Raw genomic sequence first — 20281 nt, forward strand, 5'->3', positions numbered from 1 at the left:
GATCTTTCTATTTGTAGAAACTACGTTCTATGCTTTCCAAAGAGGGGTGAAGAAAGAAGAGTCAATGGTGTTATGAGTAATAGTTTTTGGGAGAAAATTCATGAGAAATTCTGCGATGAGACAGGAAACGTTGATAACCTTGACCAACTACCTTTGTTCATTCGATTTGAAAAGATTCAAGAAAGAGTTGTGGATTTTTTGATTTTGTATCGGATTGTTGCGAGGAATCGACTTAGGAGTGAAACATACGAGGAAATCGTTATGATGTCAAAGAATGAATGGCGACGATGGAAAGGAAAGGATTTCAAATATGAAGATCATTTCCGCATCCTTAGAGACTTTTTCATAATGCGGTTTGGGTATTAAGTTCTTAGTAATTTCATTTTGGCAACGTCATGTATTTTCATTTCCTAACTTATGTCATGAACTAGTTCGATATTGTGTTGTAATCTCATTTCCTAACCGAACTTCTATAAAATGCATTGGGAAAAACAACGAAATATGAGCTAATAACACAAAAATAAGACCAAATACTAAAAAACACAATCTTTCATTCATATGATGATGTTCAAAAGCATACATATATTCTAGCCAAAGGTTCAAGTTTGCGAAACAACCGAACTTATTAAACATAGTTCGGTTAGATAGTTGGTACATGCCGTTTGCGAACCAACCGAACTGTATACACTTAGTTAAACTTTATTTTTACGTAAAGTTCGGTTAGTTGCGAGCCAACCGAACATAACACTGCATCTCAGAACTTCCATTAATGTGGAGTTCGGTAACCTGCGTGTTTGGACTTATTCATCTCACAAGGCAACCTGCATCTCAGAACTTCCATCAAATGAGTTCGGTTACTTATTCATCTCACAAGGCAACCGAACTACAACTTCATAACAGTTCGGTTACATGTTCTTCATATAATGTAACCGAACTGTGCAAAATCCAGTTCAAAAATTTACATTTTTGAGGAAGTTTTTACCAATTCAACATACATTATCTAAGTTTGGAGCATACATGTTCACCCAAATACTCTTCCTCCGGTTGTGGTTGATAAAATCCGTCATTTTCATCTTGAGTTTCATTTTGGGGAAGAATACAATCACCATCTAAGAAATAAGCCATATCCGGATCATTTTGAAGATTAACAAATATTCTAGGAGAGCATGGGGATGAAGAATCAGATGAGTTTTCATCACTTGAATACTCAAAGGGGGTGAATTGGAATTTTTTTTTATTTTCCATGTTTTTCTCCTTCATCTTCTCTAACTCTACTCTCACAATAATTCTACTCAACTAATAATAAACTCATCTTGTAATTTAATCTCACTAATTGTTTTTAACTAAATCATTTCACTAATCATAACCTAAATTAATTAAGAAGGTATATTAGGTATTAAATAAATAACTAGATATGGAATGACCTAGAATTACTTCTAATGTCTTTACCCAAAATAAAACTATGGTCCCCCAAAAAAACCATAATCCCCAAAAAATCGTTCTTATCTTAGTGTTGTTTTCTTAGATTTCTGTTTTGGTAGTAGATGTGCTGGGAACCTTCCGACATTAAGTTGTGGATTGGTCATGTAATAACCAATCATTGTAGTCTCCTGAGTTCATCAATGAAATTATAACCTAGCTTCTCCTCCTTCCCTGCTCTTCAAATCCTTCTTCTCAAGAGTTGTTTCTGAACTAAATTGTAATGTAGATCGTTATATTCAGTTAGCTATTTGGGTGAATGAACAGGATCTGCTAGAACTTATCGTGCTAAAAGTGCTTTGTTAGTTATGGCGATGGCAGCTACCAGTACCACAGCTGGAACATTAAACATAAAAATGGTACAATGTTTCAAAAGGAAAATCAGCTAGGTGCCGTTTTTATTTGTGTACACTTCAATCTCAGATAATCAGGCAGACTTTCAGATTACACTGTCCCACTGTTGTCGATTCCAAAGTTGTGTAACTATTTAACAGTAAAAACAAAAAAAAAACAAGATCAAGAAGGCCAATGAGAGGGAATCGTCTCATCTCTGAATATATAACATATCTGGGTTCATAAAGATTATATACAAAAAAAGAGATAATGCATCAGTTCTCTAATAATGTCCAAATTGGATTGTCTGATGGAAACAGTTCCATTAACTGCACCGCAGGAGAATCAGCATTTGAACCACTCTGACCAAATGCCGCTCCAACGAAAAATCAGGTATCGTCTTTGTCACCTTCCTCATCCTCTGAATCTATAGGCACTTCATGGCGTGGCCTGTTGTACTTTTCACGCAGCTGCTTTATGGGGATGAAGTCTCCTGCTGTATCAACTCCGTAAAATAAGAAGGAAATATAGGGGTGGTCAAATCTACCCTGCAAATGTCAAAAGTAGAAATCACCAGTCATTAGATTTGAAGAATATTAAGGCGTTTCCAATGACTCGCTCACCCAATACTAACCATGTCTGGTTTATCAGGGGCCAACAAATTTTCCTCGGGAACTGCAGAACATAGGGGAGTAAAAAAAACATTACAACCACATGTTAAATACATTAAAAGAACAACCAAAGATCGAATATGCGAGAAAAGTTTCCACCATTTACCATAAGCGACGAGTAGATCTGGGTCTGCCCGTACATCAACCAAGACCTGCACTAAAAAAAATTACATTAACGCGCAACGGCGCAAGTACTTCCTGTAACTTAGCTTGCACAAAAAATGTCCTTCCATAACCAATACACTAAATAAGATTACAGAGCTATAGATTTCAACCAGTAACTTAGCTTGCACAAAAAATGGCCTTCCATAACCAATACACTAAATAAGATTACAGTGCTATAGATTTCAACCAGATCTGATATATCTGAACTTAGTAAGGCATGAGATGCACAGTATCTGTTATCTCATGATTACAACGCCAAAAAGAATTATTTTATTTTCTTTTTATTAAGAAACTGATTCCATGCCAGAAAAACTGAACATACCTGATAGAACGGCTGATTAGACCCTTGAACCAATTTTGCAACATTAGCAGTCTCCATCCAAGAACTAGATTCACAACAAACAGGATCCATCCCACAGATGATAGCTCGATAGCCTGAAACAAATTTAAGAGATAACTACCAGGAAAAATGCAATTTCATTTCTTTCCGAACTTTCTGTTTCTGATATGACACTTTCACAATCCTCATCCACCCATCTAATTACCCTGCATATGAATTGAAAAGTTGAGGAACAACACACATACCAAACAATTTATGTCTAACTTTCTGTCCTAGTCGAAAAGCATATTGCACATTCTCAAAAGCCAAAGCTTTCGCTGATGCAGCCAGAGACTCCGTCTCCAAATTGGAAATCTGATCTCGAATTTCAGCTGCTAAAACATAGTTCTCATTCTCAATTGCTTTTTGCAGGTTTGAACTGAAAGAAAAGATGCAGCGGTGAACTTAGAGATTCCTTTTTTTACTATCAGCAAGTTAAACTTAGAGATTCCAGTTCTAGAACAGATCATAAGTTGAAGAATATATACAGCTGAACACAATGGAAATAACACGTCCACCAAGTGTCTTCCAAGCAATAAATACGCATAAAGTATGTTATTGAAGATTACAAGTAAACAAACAAAGAAGAACATTAATGAATGTCTCACCGTAGACGTAAAATACTTATGGCCTTATCTTGAGCTTCACCCTTCGAGGTTGATCCACTTTTAGCTTCTCGCTGCTGGATGACCTCTGATTCAACCTTCCACGAAGAAGGTAAACAAATTGGTAAGTTGATGACTTTGATGGTTTTCTGAACACAGGATGGCGTTACTAGGAGTGCAACAAATTAACTTCGTAAGGGATCAATATGCACAAACTCTTTGACTGAAGAAATTTGATGATTCATTTCCCAATCATCAACGACCAGATAAGTCTGGGAGAAACAAAAAACTGCCACCAATCCCACTGTTGATTGACATAATATATCGAGTAAGCAGAACTACCTCGGCTAGCTTGTTTCTAAATTGCTGTGCAACTTCGTACTGCTCCATATTCAATGCACACTGCCATTAAAAACATCCCAACGAACAACAATTAGATACAAAAAAAAACATAAACTGTCAAACTTTGCAATTGCTCATAGCGTCTTCTCGGAAACTCATGAATGTTTCAGACCAAGGAATTCAGCAATCAAATTCATATTAACCCAAAAGGTCCTAGCCCTAGGGGAAAGCCTGAACATACAAACTAGTCTTTCTATGTTCTTTTAGAAATTGTTTGCTGGCAAACTAGAAGGACACAGGACTTCTATGCTATTGACTAAACTATTTTGCGAAAAATGTAGTCTGCCTACCTGTGCTCGAGTCGCCAAATCCAACTGAAAAAAGAAAATCAAAATGTCCTCATTAGCAGTCTCGCTTCTCTCTGAAATCGCACCCATCTTTTTTCCATCCCGAGATTCCCGACCAAACCATCCAGCTTCAGCTTTTAAACTCCTTTGCCTTGGTCTTTTTGGTTGACTTGTCAAGAACAATCTCGATATATCCTTAGGCCAAATACATTGTCTTCCTAACCCGGCGTAAAGCTGGGTGTTGTTCATTAAGTTAGAATCGCTTCTACTTCTACATAAACTATTGGATTGATATATTCCACTGTTTCTCGACACCATTAAAATGCTCTCTGACATTCCATTAACCATTCTTACAGTCGACATACTTTCTTTACTAAATTGTATACTGGGATTTAGTCTACCATCAAAATCATGAAACCATTCAAAATCTCTCCTTAGAATCCTTCTGAGTTAGTATATTATATTATAGTAGCATTTCCTACAAAAACACAAGAAAATAGAAGATTATGAATAAGAATAAGAAATTTTTGTAGCTAGTCAAATGTAAACCCATTTGTAACCCTAAATTGAGCTGAATCAAATCACTAAACTGCAATTCAACTAGTAAAACTCAAGGTTTTCCATAGAAGATCAAACAAGTTAAATGTTGTGGCAAAAACAGGTTATTCAACCAAAGAAATGGCAGGAAATCATTACTCGACCAGATTTGGAAGGATAAAAATCAGCTAATTCAAAGAAATTGCAGTATATCAGTGCAGATGACATTAAAATGTAAACGAAATTACCTATTTAGTGACTAGATTCTGGAGATAATCAGAATGAAACAGAAGTAGGCCACTACGGTTACGAGAGAAACGAACACAGAAGCGAGTGAAGGATGTTAAACATTTCTCAACAGCCAAATGTTTTGGATATTTGATCAAGTGGCATGCTGTTAAGCACGTGAGGAAAAAACCACGCCATGTGAAGTACTGGTGTTGAGTTACTGACTCAGATGACTCGCTTGTATCTCAACTTTTGAATCGTAGCTGACTCAAATACTCCAGTCAGACTACAGAAAAATGAAAAACCAAACAATCTGACTTTCGATTCAGATCGAGTCGACATCAAGTCAGATTCAGACCCCGCTTCACAACATCAATGCAAGTTATATTAGAATGTAACGACATTACCTCTTGAATGACTAAATATTGGGGATAATCGAAACGAAGCAGAAGTAAGGTTATGAGATAAATGAACACATATCCCCTGAAAAGTGAGTCAAGGATGTTAACATTCATCAATAGTCATATGTTTGGGATATTGATCAAATAGCATGGTGTTAGGCACTTGAGACACATCACGCTGTGCGAAATGGTGATGATGTTGAGGTTCTTTGTTTTTCAAACTCAGGTTACTAGTCTTAACATTTGATTCGTACTCACTATATCTGAATTTGACTTACTATGTATGACTTATAATGGAAAACCGTTGAATCCAATCGAATACATATATAAATGCGGGAACGATACACCGATCGCGGGTTGAATCTCATGGTCCATCCCGCAAGAGATAAAATCAGATCTCCTCCGATCCGGCAGATTTGTAGGAGTGGGTTAAGGATGGGACCCACCCCTCTTTCTCACAATCCCACTGTCGGGACCTGCGGGATGTTAATCATTTCCGTATATGAATGCGCCCAACAACTCAAATATGAAATTGTACCCGTCTCAAATGCCTTCAAGTCAAATGTATAAACCAAGTCAGATCCCAAATCCCACAATAAAATTTTGAAAAGACAAATGGTATGGCATTTGACTTGTATTGAGTGAAATATGGAGTGAGATTCGGATTCCGCGTCATATTCAAACAAACAAGGCGTAAGGTTATGGTTTTGTGTTGAATTAGTATGAAATGGGCGGTTCAAGATGGTTTATAAACTTTGTTATATTCAAATTTATGAATTTTTTTTTGTTTTTTTCTTAACGCTGTTATTGGGACGACACATTCCATTAAAGAGCCGTCACCTAATAGGACAAAAATAGGTCACTCATAAGTAATATCAAAAATCCCTTATCTCAAATAATATCAAAAATCTCTTATCTCAAATAATTTTGTAATGACTAAACAACCCTTATTTAGTTAATTTTAATTTAATTTAATTAGATAATAATTAAATTAATGAATTTGTTGTATACTGGGACAAAATTTTTGAGGGAAGAAAAACTAGAGAGAAGAAAAAAAAATTAGTCAATCACACTGGCCGTAAAATAAACTTCTACGGTTAGAAATAATCCAAACCTGGACGTAAAATCACTTCTACGGTTGGAATTAAAAGGAAACTGGACGTAAATTCAGATTTTACGGTTGGAATGAAAAGGAACCTGGACGTAAAATGAGATTCTACGGTTGGAACTATCCAAACCTGGATGTAGTTCATTCCAACCTGGACGTAAAATGAGCTTCTACGGTTGGAACTATCCAAACCTGAACGTAAAACTACATGCAAATAAAATTCTACGGTTGGAATTAATCCAAACCTGGCTGTGATTTCTTCATAACCACTTTTACGATTGGAATTAATCCAAACCTGGTCGTGATTTCTTCTACGGTTTTTAAGTTTTTATTTTAGTTCAAGGACAATCTAGACATTTTGTATATATGTTACGATATCCCATAACCACTTTTTTGGACACTAAAAATCCAAGTGAAGCCGCTCTATTGAAGTGTGACGCCCCAATAATAACCTTCTTTTTTTTACTTAGTTTAAGTTTATGCAATTGTTAAAGATTTTTAGACCAACAAATAAGTGCGGAAATATCTTGACGAGATAAGATAGGGTACTATTAACACGCTTCATTTTCATAGAAACTAGGTCAAAGTAAAAAATAATAATAATAATAAATAAATACACTGTGGAGTCAACAGTTTTTTTTCTCACAACAAATAGCTTTCTTAACCGGAAATCTATGCGCTTCATGATTTTTTCTTTTTGTATGTACATCAAAATTATCCAGTCACATCATACTTACGTTAATGATTAAGTGCACTAACAAAAAAATATCCCAAAGCGTGTGTATAATTCGCTCTAATGGTTTATATTAAGTGTTTTTGATGGAACAATTATCTATGTAACTTAACGATTTAGTAGAGATATTTCGCTTTTTTTTACCTGGCTAAATTGGGGCCTATGCCACTTAATTGGGGCCTATAGATTACTTCATCTATCCAATTCACAATGATAAGGGGTGTCTAATATTTATGTAAACTACCAAAATTACCCTAAAAAAATATTAATATTATTAAATTATCCCCATCAATCCTTAATAAACCTAACTAACAAAAATCAGTTTTATTTCTAACATAAAAATCGATTCATCTCCTCCACTCCCTCTTTTTCCATTTTTATGAAATCAAAAATCGTCGATGATCGACGATTCAAAAACGATTAATCGTTTTCTTTCTTCCATAAAATGTCGAAACCAAGAACTAAGTATGCTACTAACAGGAGTCATTCTAGTGACGACGATCCCAGGTTTTTGAAGCGATTCGAAATAGAACGAGAGAAGTGCAAGAACAATCTGAAGCCTCTCGTATCGCACAGGAGGAAGAAATGGGTCGAATCAGGTACTTTTCTATCAACTCAATCCTCTAAACTAGGTTTTAGTAACATACTTTAGGTTAGAAATCGAGAATTTTGAAATCCAAAAATTTCATTGTTTACAGAATCGGATTACGTTAGTCACGAAGTAACCCGATTCTTATTAGAAACGGATTATGTTCATAAACTTATACTCCGATTGTTCTGCATATGAAAAAGAATCGGGGAACGTTAGTGTATAAATAACCCGATTGTTGTAGCCAATCTTCCTGGATCTTATTTTGTTGGAATCGGATTACATATGTCATAACAAAAATCGATTGTTAATTTTAGAAACGGACTTTATATGTATATCGAGTAAACCGATTTCATGAATCGGTTCACATTAGCTCTTGCAAAAATCCGATTGTTAATTTTATATGTTTGGAATCGGATTTCATATGTATATCGAGTAAACCGATTATATTCCCTGACTTTAAAAATGCATTTTATTCCATTGTTTTTTGTTGCTTAAATCCGTATTCTACAGGCAAAAAAATCAAGCCGAAAAGAAATATAAGAAGAAACATGACCATGCTAATCCTAAGCCTTTGGGACCTTGTCGAAAAGAAGGTCAAAATTTGAATGCTTCCCACCGAAGGGGCACAGGGAGTAAATCCAAAGGGATCAGCATCAATGACCCACCACCTCGAGCGGAGCAAAAAGACATGAAGAATCTGATTCTGATACACCTACTGAACAAGAACGTGGCAAGGAAGGTGGTGAAGAAGAAAGTGATGAGAGTGAAAGTGATGAAGATGCGAGTGGCAAGAAAGGTGTTGAAGAAGAAAGTGATGAGAGTGAAAGTGATGAAGATGCCCGTGGCAAGAAAGGTGTTGAAGAAGAAAGTGATGAGAGTGAAAGTGATGAAGAAGAAGGTGACGAGGAAGGTGATAAAGAGATAAGAGAAGATGTAGAAGCTGGTGCAAATTTTGGGGAGCAGGAAGAGGATGATGATGAGGAGGATGAGGAGGAGGAGGAGGGGGAGGATGAGCCAAAGAAGAAGAGAAAGAGAGCCCCTACCAAAAATATGTTTGAAGGTGCATCGAGCAGCGCCCAACCTAGGAAACGAGGACGCGGTGGACGTGGTCGTGGTCGTGGCGGTGGCGGTGGACGTGGTCGTGGTGGGGTTGTTCATGAATGAATGGTTATATTCATGTTTATGTCTTTAAGTATGGATAATTATGGAGTCAAAACTTATGTCTTGTCTTAAACTTATTGTCGAATTATGTTTGGTTACACTCCTAGTCTATGAATGACTTAATCTGGTTTTTAGTTTATGAATGAATTAATGTGTGTGGAAAAAAAAAAGAGGATTCTAGCATTTTTCTGTCAGAATCGGTTTACATATAACTATATGTAATCCGATTCTGACAATTTCCCAGAGGTTCAGAATCGGTTTACATTTACCTTTATAAAACCCGATTGTGTTAAAAAAAAGTCATGTAACTTTTGAAGCCAAGAATCGGTTTTCATCAACCAATATGTAGCCCGATTGCTAAGAAGAAAAGTTTTGTAACTTTTAGAACAGCCCGATTGTTGAGAGGCACAATTTATATGACTTTGTAAGGACACAATCGGTTTATGTGGACATACATAAAATCCGATTGTTTGATTTGAATTTGAAAAAAATAATTGTTGAGTCCTTATCTATATAAGTACAACCTCTTTCAGCCACTCCCATATCACACACTTAGCCTAGAAAATGGAATGAGAATCGTTTGAAGATTTGTGTCTCGTTAAATCCTTTGCTAATACGTTCCGTGAACGTCCGAATGAAATATATTCAATGTTTTGGAAGAGAGTAAAAGAGTTCTTTTACGGGCGTATCGCGAATCCCAACAACCGCAAATGGAGAGACTTGGCATTTCGATTCCAATACATTAAAGGGGCAATGCGAGAGTATGTAATAGTTAGAAATATGGTGTACCACTATCATCCACGAGCTCCTCTAGGGAAAAAGTGAGTAATGCGATCATTTTTATACCTATGTCAACTACACTAGTTCATATACTAACATATAAGAATTCATTGAATTTCAGCTGGAACGTTTCAACGGGCTATGGAGAATTCGTAATGGGGAAAGAAAGTTCATTCACCACAAAGAATATACGACGTTGTACCGACGTGCTCGGAGGTTCATTTATGAGCATTTGATGTGTCAAATTCTAGAATTCCCATACTGAGTCCTATATATATGTAGTGGGCTAATTTCCTAAACTATGTAATGAATATTTTGTTTCTGAAAGTAAGGCATAATCAGTTTACATGTGCATTAAAAATTTCCGATTTTTGGAATCGGTTTATGTGGGTATTGATAAAACTCCGATTCTGGGTTTACGTTTTCCTAAGCATAAAACTCAACCCAAAATCGGTTTACAAATGCACTAACATAAACCGATTCTGAATCGGGTAAAAACTAATTTTTTTTACAAGTTTTGATTATCGATTAATGAAAGTTAATTTCAGGATTAACTTGATTAAACATTATTTTATAATCCGAATTAGCACTAATTTAATAAGGGTATATTGGGCATTAATATAAATATTGGATAAGGGGTTTCTATGAATTTTCTCCCAATGACCCTATTTTGTCATCTAGTATTAGGCCCCAATTAAGTGGCATAGGCCCCAATTTAGCCAGGTTTTTTTATCCTAGCATTTTTAGGGGCGACCCAAAAGGAATTAGGGGCGACTTTTTTATTCACAACCTATACACTACGTTAAGGGATGTCCAAAAATGCGGAGAATACGTTAATGCCCTTACATAATCGGAAGCTATACTGTACCCGATTTTAAATACCTAATCGAAAGGTTATTAACTAGATTACACTACCGACTAAGTTCGTTTATGTGCCATACTCGTATCTGGCTTCTATAACAATCGGGAGTAACAAGATCCTCAAGAGACTACCGATTGTTAAAGTATAGAAGTTAGAAATCTTTAGATTTTTGCAATGGTGAAATTTGGGGCTCCTATATAATCGGACGAATTAAAACCTGTCTAAGATAACGATTTGGGGTTTCCCATGATCGAAAAGCTACGAGTAACAATACCTCCCGATTATGGTAGATTTCAAATTCATTAAATGAAGGATTTTAGAAGAAAACTTATTTTGGGGCAACCTATAATCGGAAGTTTATGTAATCCATATACCTTCCGATTATGACTACATCCAAAACACCAACCAAATGGTTATGGTCGGCTCTGTACCCTCGAAACCTATGGAATTTGGCAGTGGTTCGATTTGGGGCTTCCTATAATCAGTAGGTATATAAGTAACAAACCCTAACGATTTTGGGCTACTCAACAATCGGTAGCTTATGATGTGGTAATGCCTTCCGATTATTAACCGTTTGATAGATAAAACCAAAGTCAACCTGAATTCATTTCATTTCTTTTCAACTTCAACTTCAACTCCTCTTTCCTTCAGATTGCAGAGAGGAAAACTCTCCTCCTCTCCTCGCTATACATCGTTAATCGTCGAATCGAATCATTGTCGATTATTCTCTATAAAGATGAAAGAAAAGGAACCCCAGAAAGCTAAAACCAAAAACGTTTGTCACGGTAAGGATCCAAACATTGGATTGCATGCCCGTAATAAAGAGGTTTTAACTCACGAACCCGAAGAACGCGAAGAAGATGCGGCCCCTGATGTAGGCGATAATCAAATCCAAACTCTCCAGCAATTTGAAATGGCGCCTATTAGGTAAGATTCTACCATTAATTTGCTTTATATTGCTTCAATTCGTCGAATCCATGATTTTTTTTAGGGTTTTCGGTTTCTACCCATATTCGGTAGGTCAGTAATTGTTTTAAACTCCCGATTGTTGTCGATTTCTTCATTTCACAAGAACATTCGTCATATTCGGGTGCTAAATATTTAGGTTTTCTACCGATTATTGAACATTTTTCATTACTGACGCCTAAATCGATCATAATCGGAATGTAATTGTGTTTTTGACTTCCGAAGATACTAGGGAAGAACAAGTATTAGAGACGTATTAAGCGGTTGATATGTTGTGTAATTTGCTTCCGATTGTTTAGGCTGAACCATATTAGTAGTTTCTGGACACAAAGTGATGCATATTCGGTAGACATTAGTTTTGTGAGACTTCTGATTGAGATTTATTCGGAAGGTTGTACTTTTTATTACTTTCGATTATTCCTATTCGGAAGGTTGTGTTGAAATTTAGTTTTCGATTATTTGGTGTATATAAGCATATTCGAACATCAAAAAATTCTTTTGTTTCCGATTATTTGTATTCGGTAGGGTTTAATGAACTGGGGTTTCCGGTTGTTCGTAATCGGAAGCTAGTGTTTTACTCAACCAATCGAATATGGATATTCGGGAACGGTGTATTTAGATTAACTTCTGATTATATAGTTTACTAACCTGTTGTACTTTCTTCGCGTTGGCCAGGCAGAAGCAACAAACAAAACAATTGCAGATATATTAAATAAAAAATTAGAAGGACATCATAGAGCATGGTGCGAACAAGTACATAATGCAGTATGGGCTTATAACACAACTAGGAGAGAAGCTACTGTAATATCAAATTTTTGTTTAACATACGGAGTTGAAGCGGTGTTACCAACAGAAGTTGTTATTCCGACAACAAAGAGAGAAGCTTGGGAGAAAAATATTAGTGCGGGTTTGATATTAAGCAAACTTGATGAGTTAGAAGAAAAAAGAGAAAGAGATTTACAGCATATGGAGAATTATCAGCGAAGATTAGCCCGAGAATATAATAAACGTGTCAAAGTACGCGAATTTCAACCAGGAGATTTAGTTCTGCGAGAGACACCAATATATCAGCGAGAAAATGGTGGAAAGTTAGCGAAAAAATGGGATGGACCTTACATCATTAAGGAGATAGTTGGGACATGAGCTTATAAATTAATGGATCCAGAAGGTAGAGATGTTGGTCATAGACTTGACAGACCATGGAACAGATTGTACTTAAAGAGATATTATCCATAAGAAGCTTTAAGAAGTTATATATGACGCAACAAAACGATTGCGAATAAACATTCAATGAAAGAATAGTTGCGGGATTATTCATATCAAAACAAGATCATGATGTGCGAAACTTTCGCAGAGATAATCATAGAACAATGACAAAAGAGAAATGCGCAAACCTTTATGGCGTACACCCTAGTTCGTGAATAAAATTTCGCAAGAGGCAAATGTAAGACCTAAAGTACATCATATAAGGGGGTACCTGTTGCATGGCTCAGGGAAAGGCTACACCGCCACCGGAACCTGAGTCATGGAGATTTGGGGTCAATAAAGCTCATCCGGGAGAAGCACCTTGGATTCTCAGCTTAAGCATATGACTTAAGTTTGGCGACTAAGGTAATAAGGATTCTCCCAAGGAATGCAGAATCTGACCAAGGCGTCGAGGTACACGGTTGAGTCAAGAGTGTTAGGGGCGTCTGGAGCGTACCTTTCCATTCTTGACAAGTCTTGGCTTATACTGCACTTGGCCCGAAGAAAACCCCACTTAGGGTGCAGTCTCGTAACCATAAACCCTATAGGTCAAAGGGATAAGAGGCTGCGAAAACAACTGGTTGTTGTTAAGACCGGATAGGAGGAGCCAACCTTGTATGGTAGAGGTACGCCTCCTTGAAGGGGCAACCAGGAGGGAGATAAGGGCGGCACCCTCCATTAGGGAGCTGATAAGTGTCTTAAGACGCAAATGTCATGAGGATTTTTACTCGCAAGGGTATTAAGGCTTGTCATATTTGTGCGACAATCCTGAAGAGGCAATAATACTAAAGAGAAAGATAAGACGAGATCAATGGATTTTCGCATGAAAGTGCGAAGACGTCCTGCGATTTCGTCGCACGAAGGCAATGTCATGGGGCTTTATTTTCGCAAGAATATTTAGGCCTGTCATATTGTCGCAACAATCTTGAAGAGGCAATAATACAAAAGAAAAAGTTAAGGCAAGATCAATGGGTTTTTGCATGAAAATGTAAGGACGTTCTGCGATTTTTTCGCAATGACAAGAGGTGACATAATAATACCTTTAATTAGGAAGGAAAAATAAGACCACATGACAAAACAAAATATTTATAAGTATTCATAACATATCATTTCTCGCAAGAAATATAATGAGAGGCAAGTATGGGAATCAGTAAACAAGAGGCATTATCTTTCTCGCCAGCCAAATACTAAAAGAGAAAATTAATTCCAAAGTTGGTTGAAGAATATTATTCGCAAGAAATAATAAAGATGAAACAGTTCAAGAAGATAGAACTAGATAAGAAGCTCATGCTTCAATATTAATTCCAATAGAAGGAGACAATGGACGCTCTTCGCCAATGTTCTCATTATCGCCAGCCTTTTCTTCATTTCGATTCTGATCTTCACCAACAATAATTTCTTTGAGAGGGACTTCTTTTTCGCCGCCATCTTGATTATCGCCAGCAATTACTTCTTTAGAAGGGATTTCTTTTTCGCTTCCATCTTGATTAGCACCAGCAGTTGCTTCCTTAGAAGGGATCTCTTCTTCATCTTCAAAAAGACTATTCTCTCCACCACTTTCATAATCATAATCACTGTCAGCAGGACGAGGAATTTCATCATCATCTACTTCCAAAGGTTCGATTGGTGTAGGAGGAAGAGATTTGGAAAATAAAATATAATTCACAAGAACTTCAGCCCGGAGATGAACTTTACGAAAAAGTGCTCTCTGATGGTTCCTATCTTGAATATCCTTAAAGTAAGCAAGATACTCAAGTCTTCTTTATGCTCAGTCGCGAGAACCAGAAAGGACAGAGACAAGTAGTACATTTTCTTTGCGAATTTTGGCATATTTAGCCTCCAAAACAGAAAGGAGGAATTAAGATTTTTCTCAGACTCTGCGAAAAGTAGAATACAAAATTTCAGTAAGATGAAGAACTCAAAAAGATATGACAAAGAAAAGATAGTTAAGGCAGTCAAACTATTATGACTACCTTCCTTTTGCGAAATAAGGTGTTGAATCAAGGTCAGACAACTATTCTCCCAACGGTCCATCGCATCATTAAATTTATCTCCAACTAAACCTTTAAGTCGAGACTGAAGATTTTCTCTTAAGAAATAAGAAAGGCATTTTTCTTCGCAAGTGAAGAATAAGATTCTTCTAATTTGGAATATTATTTTTTAAGTTGGTTCGCCTTTACACGTAAAGCTATTCTACCTTGAATGAGTGTATCTCTTTCAGCAATAGATGACTCTGTTACTTCTTTAAGTTCATTTCTCAAAGAGCGAAGAGATTGTTCTTGGTCATCACATATTTTCTGAAGGATGCTAAGTCGTTGCGAAGATATCGCCACCTTGTTTAAACAAGTTCACTTCTCTTGAGATAGAGTTTTATTCTCATCTGATAAAGTTTCCATCCCTAGATTATCTTTAGTTAAAGAATAAGAGAGGCGAGATATTTCATTACTTAATAAATTTTTCCTCTGAACTAATTGGGTATTTTCATTGGTAAGATAATTTATATGATCAACAGAGAAAGAATAGAGGTTATCTAATTGGTTATATTGATCCGTCAAAATCTTTTTATCTACACGGGCTTCTTCAACAGCAGATTCAAATTGATATCTCTCCATTATTCGTTTCTGGTTTAAAGCTTAACATGCAAAAAAGGGATTTCAAGGAAAATTAAATATGGAAAGGATAAAATCATTAGAAAGACAAATTGAAGACACAAATAAGGAAATCATACCTCTCAGTTCATCATTCTTCTTTCGAAGATTGTCGCGATCCAGCGAAACATTCTGGAGCTTTTGATTTTTGAGACGAAGAGCATTACACTCTAAAGTCATCATTTGGAGATTCTTATTCAAGGTTTCAACCTCTTTTTCCAAAGTTGTTTGCGAAGCAGCTCTGTCAGAGCCAAAATACTTACTCAGAATTTCGCAAACACCAGACTTGACAGGATCAATGGGAGACTTCTTATCATCATCCAGGACCTCAGACAGAACTTTAAAAGCAATATCTATTCCTTCCACAGTTTCTTTCGAAAAAGGAAGAGGCTCAGATAGATAACTGGCAATGATAGAAGGTTGGGAAACATTATCAATAGGAGGAGAAGAAGTTTCATTCACAGAAGGATTAATAAGGGGGGTTTCAATCATTGAAAGGTCAGTTGAAGGGATGAAATCTGAGGCAACCTTTTCGCGAATTGGAGATAATGGTTTAACTTGCGAAGATATCGCAGGAGATTTTGAAGGGATAAGTAAGTGAAATGGAACAGAGGTTTCAACGGTTTTGAAGTGGCGAGATTTCTTGAGAGGTTTGTTGGCATCCTTATCATCCTGCGAATCACAATCCAGATAAAAAACAGAGGCAACAATATTGTTATTAGAAGAATAATGTTTCTTACTACCTTACGATCCGCAAACTTTCTTTTGTTTACAACGACCTTATGCTGCAATTTGGGAATATTAGGGTTCTGAACCGTAAATTTGGTGTTAGAGGCGTTTTTGCTGAAATAACAACAATATTGGAATCACATAAACAACATCAAATAAGGCAGTAAGCAAGATCAATTTCAGCAAAACCCATAAGAAAGAAAAAAGAAAATTAACCTCGATGAATCCATGGAAAACACCAGCAGAAGATTAATTCGTAAAAATTAAAAAGGAAGAAAGTTATGAACAGTGAAGATCTACAGAGGGAACAATATGGAGATGAAGAACAAATTAAAAAGATTGAAAGAAGAAGAAAGAAGAAAAAGTTGCAATGGAGGAATTTACGGAGAAAATGATGAAGTTGCAGAGAAGATAACGAGAGAATAAAAAGAGAGAAAATGAGAGTAAGAAAGAGTACATATAGAGGAAATTTTTTCGAGAAGATAAACACAATTAAGGTGAAAAGACGTGAACGGTTGAGAAGCAGTGGTTACAGAAGACGTGTCAAGAAACAAATGGAACAAAAGATACGTGTAATAAATGCAGGATACGAAGAAACGGATAACTGCGGCACTTCTCATATCATTCTCTTCTTCGCAGAGACGACATGAGAAGAGGCAAGATGTAGGATCAAAACCTCGTAGCTGCAACACTTCAGCGAAATTATTAACAACATAACACAACAATGTCGCAAAGCAATTTCATAAACGACATCAACCAAATCATGAGAAAAATATGATTGACTTGCGAAAATTAGGAAGTGTGCGAGATTAATATTTGTAAGCTCGCGAAAGTGCCGTAAGACAAATCCGAAAATAAAGGATGGATTAGCTGTCATCCACTATGAAAAACTCTATATAAAGAGCCGATCAGCTGTAAGGAAGAGAGAGATTTTTTTTGGATGAGAAGCAAGTAAATAGGAGAGAGAAAATCTAGAGCAGTGATTATTCTTGATTCCTTTATCTTTTCTTGTAAGAGTTTTAAGAGAACTAATCAATAAAATTGTGATGGTTAGCCTTAAAATGTGCTGATTATTAATGAATTCTTATGAGGGGTGTGTTGTAGGATTTCCTGCAACTACAGAGGAAATCCATGGAAATTTCTCTTTGGTTCTGAAGGAGTGCACGTCTGATAAGGATTCTATCACGGTCGTTCACAAGAATAAACCATCATGTAAATTGCATTGGGATAGAAGGGCGCATTACTTGATCAACCTAGGAAGGTCAGCCAACAAAGGTTTTGAAAATACTCCAAACTATATGGAATAGTATCTGAGTGTTTCTCACATTCGTGTAATCCGTGATCTTAAACCAAAGCAAACTTCGTACAAGAGTATCCTCAAAGACAAACCTGTGGGTTATGAAATATTGGTACGTATTTTTTTCTTAGATTAGTTTAATATTATGGGTCAAAATAGAGTAATAACCGTTTGATGGTATGCTATGTTTTAAAACAGAAGGGCAGGTTCAAGAGTTTGTCCAAATGGTGCACTAATTGCATAAAAGCCGGAGAGCCTGTTGATAGACACATTTTTGTGTCTAAATTGTCCTCAATTTTCTCTATGTTGGTACTCGATTTTGTACTTATTTTGGTGTTTTGTGTGTTTGTAGGTATTTTTGGAAAATAAACGTTTTTGGAAGAATCGGCTCCAAAAACTGCTAAAGGCACCCCCGGAGGACATTTGCTAAGCGGACCTCGGATTTGGCTAAAGGTAACCCGCGGTTATGTGCAGCCCAAATTTGTTCTCAGCACCCAAATTACTATCGGCACCCCAACAGAAGGATAAGAGGCACCCTTCATCTTCAACATTCAAAAAGAATATTTGCGGGAAATTTGGTTCCACCGGTAAAGGATTTATTATATTTAAGATAAGAATATCTTGTTGCCTTATAAACAGGAAGAATTTGAAGAAAAAGGAAGTTATCTTGTATTAAACAAGAGAGATATCCTTGGTAGATTTTATGTTGGATTTTATTCTGCGAATTAAAGAAGATATGAGTTTAGTAAAGAAATATGGAGAATAAAGAGAAGGAAAAATTCCTGAAGATATTTTTAATTAAAAAGAAGAAGATTTTGGAGTTATGGAAGAATATATTTGAGTAATATGTATTTGTGTGTATAAATAGAGAGCTAGAGAGCACATTTGAGGGGGAGAGTTGGGAAGAGAAAATAAAATTATTGCGTTAATAATTTTCTCCCATTTTCATTATTTGTAAACACTTTGAGCAATGAAATTATATTTCGAGCGTGTTTCCAACCTAATGAGCTAAACCCAACATTGGATGACGGAGGAAGCTGGATTTCATCAATGCGGTAATTTGATTAATTCTTTTATTTATTTTTGGCACCGATTTTAAATGATTTATGATTTCTATTAATCAATTGTCATCTTGTTAGATAGTGTATGCTTAGTCTTAGGTGCTTTAGATACACTATGCTTGTAATTTACAATTGATGTTTTACGAAATCTATCCTTGACAAAATATTAGAGTTAATATTTCTTTTGTTTGAGCGATAAATTTCTAGGATTAATTTTTGAACCACTTGAATATGAAAGCAGTGAAATCCTGAGTCCCATTGAATTCTTCATCCCGTGACATATTTTGTATATAACTTCTTATTTTTAGTATTTTTATATTTAAGCCTAGAATCAATTTCAACAAGTCCGAGTGAACGACAACCTTATTTACTACTATTCAAAATTCCATCAATTTTTGGCGCCGCCGACGCGGACTTGTGTATAGATTTGTTTTTAGGTTTTATTTTTATTATTTTTGTTCTTTTTTACGCCTTTTGGTATTTCTTATTTGTTTTCAGATTTGGAGCTGAGCTAAAGAAAAAGGGAGAAAGTGCTGAAAACAAAAGCGAAGCCAAAGAAGGAAAGAAAAGAGGAATCCAAAAGGAGTGAAGAAGAAGATTTTGTATATTATTTTAATTTATTTTTTTTAGAAACTGTATTTAGGGTTATATTTTTGTAATATTTTTATTTTTGGACCTTTTTTTTTTTCTTTTTGGACTTTATTTTTGGACATTGGACATTAATTTTTTTAAACCCTACGGAAGTGTAGTTTCAAATATAAACTGCACAGCGAAGGACATCGATTACGATATCGCCTCGGCCCCTCGGGTTCGTACATGACATAGGAGTCGTGGCCCGAGTCGACTTCAACGGTTCATCCCCCGTCTGGAACGGGAGGTAAGAATTCTAAACACCCGCGAATCTCCTGTCAGCGGGTTTACTGGATGATTTTGTATGCATATATGTTGAGGACCTGAAATCGTATTTAATTTTCTAGTAAAGGGCAAGGCCTGGCCAAATCAAGATAAGGACTCGGATTTCATCACTGTTTCCTTCTTGCCTGCCTTAGGAACACGTAACCTACGCGAACCTAAGCTTAAAATACTGACTAGAACGAGACCGATAGGTTAACGATCTTAATAGGAAAGTCATTCGAAAAATATTGGTTACTCTTTTAAGCATACTTCGAAGTTCATGATGGTTTCCATGAGTTGAATGCGTGACTGCGCCGCCTTGTAATGCGGTGAGGCCTTGGGTATCAAAGCTCCAGGAAGCTTCCCTCGCTTCTATTCAACTTACTTTGACTCGGATTGATTCCAGAGGGGTTTGCTTAAATTGTAACGAATTCCCTTTCAAAGGATTAGAAGCTGGTCTAGAAACAATCTAAGTGGAGCCATCATGCTTTTTGTTTGCTAGATAAAATAGGCTTGTTGTGGTCGAGTCAGCCTTCTTTGTGCTTGTTTAGAATTCCTTTGCAGTTAGGATGTCAAACTGGTATAGCCAATACAATGATTATCTGACTGAGCAGCTTGGACATTATCCTTTTTATGACCATAGTGTGAATAGTGATTGGGAACGCGAAACTTTTGAAGGTTACGGGTCATACCATGGTGAGCCCAATTACTATCCACA

General features: G+C 36.3%; 1 protein-coding gene across 2 annotated transcripts; it reads right to left on the reverse strand.

Annotated features, from left to right (window-relative positions):
- Positions 1-1898: 1898 nt before the first annotated feature.
- Positions 1899-5214, reverse strand: LOC113331530 (clp protease adapter protein ClpF, chloroplastic-like). 2 transcript variants are annotated; one of them, XM_026578240.1, is made up of 9 exons: positions 5107-5214; positions 4325-4799; positions 3975-4034; positions 3636-3730; positions 3234-3406; positions 2971-3083; positions 2590-2635; positions 2447-2487; positions 1899-2360 (listed from the first exon to the last, which is right to left on the reverse strand). In XM_026578240.1, exons 2-9 carry the CDS (start codon positions 4682-4684, stop codon positions 2202-2204), a joined length of 1047 nt encoding a protein of 348 aa, XP_026434025.1. In that variant the 5' UTR covers positions 4685-4799; positions 5107-5214; the 3' UTR covers positions 1899-2201. The 2 variants fall into 2 exon arrangements, with proteins under 2 accessions (XP_026434025.1, XP_026434026.1); XM_026578241.1 differs by having other exon boundaries at positions 2590-2640.
- Between the last annotated feature and the right edge of the window lie 15067 nt (positions 5215-20281).

Source organism: Papaver somniferum, unplaced genomic scaffold (assembly GCF_003573695.1).
Source record: "Papaver somniferum cultivar HN1 unplaced genomic scaffold, ASM357369v1 unplaced-scaffold_125, whole genome shotgun sequence".
Lineage (NCBI taxonomy): Eukaryota > Viridiplantae > Streptophyta > Magnoliopsida > Ranunculales > Papaveraceae > Papaver > Papaver somniferum.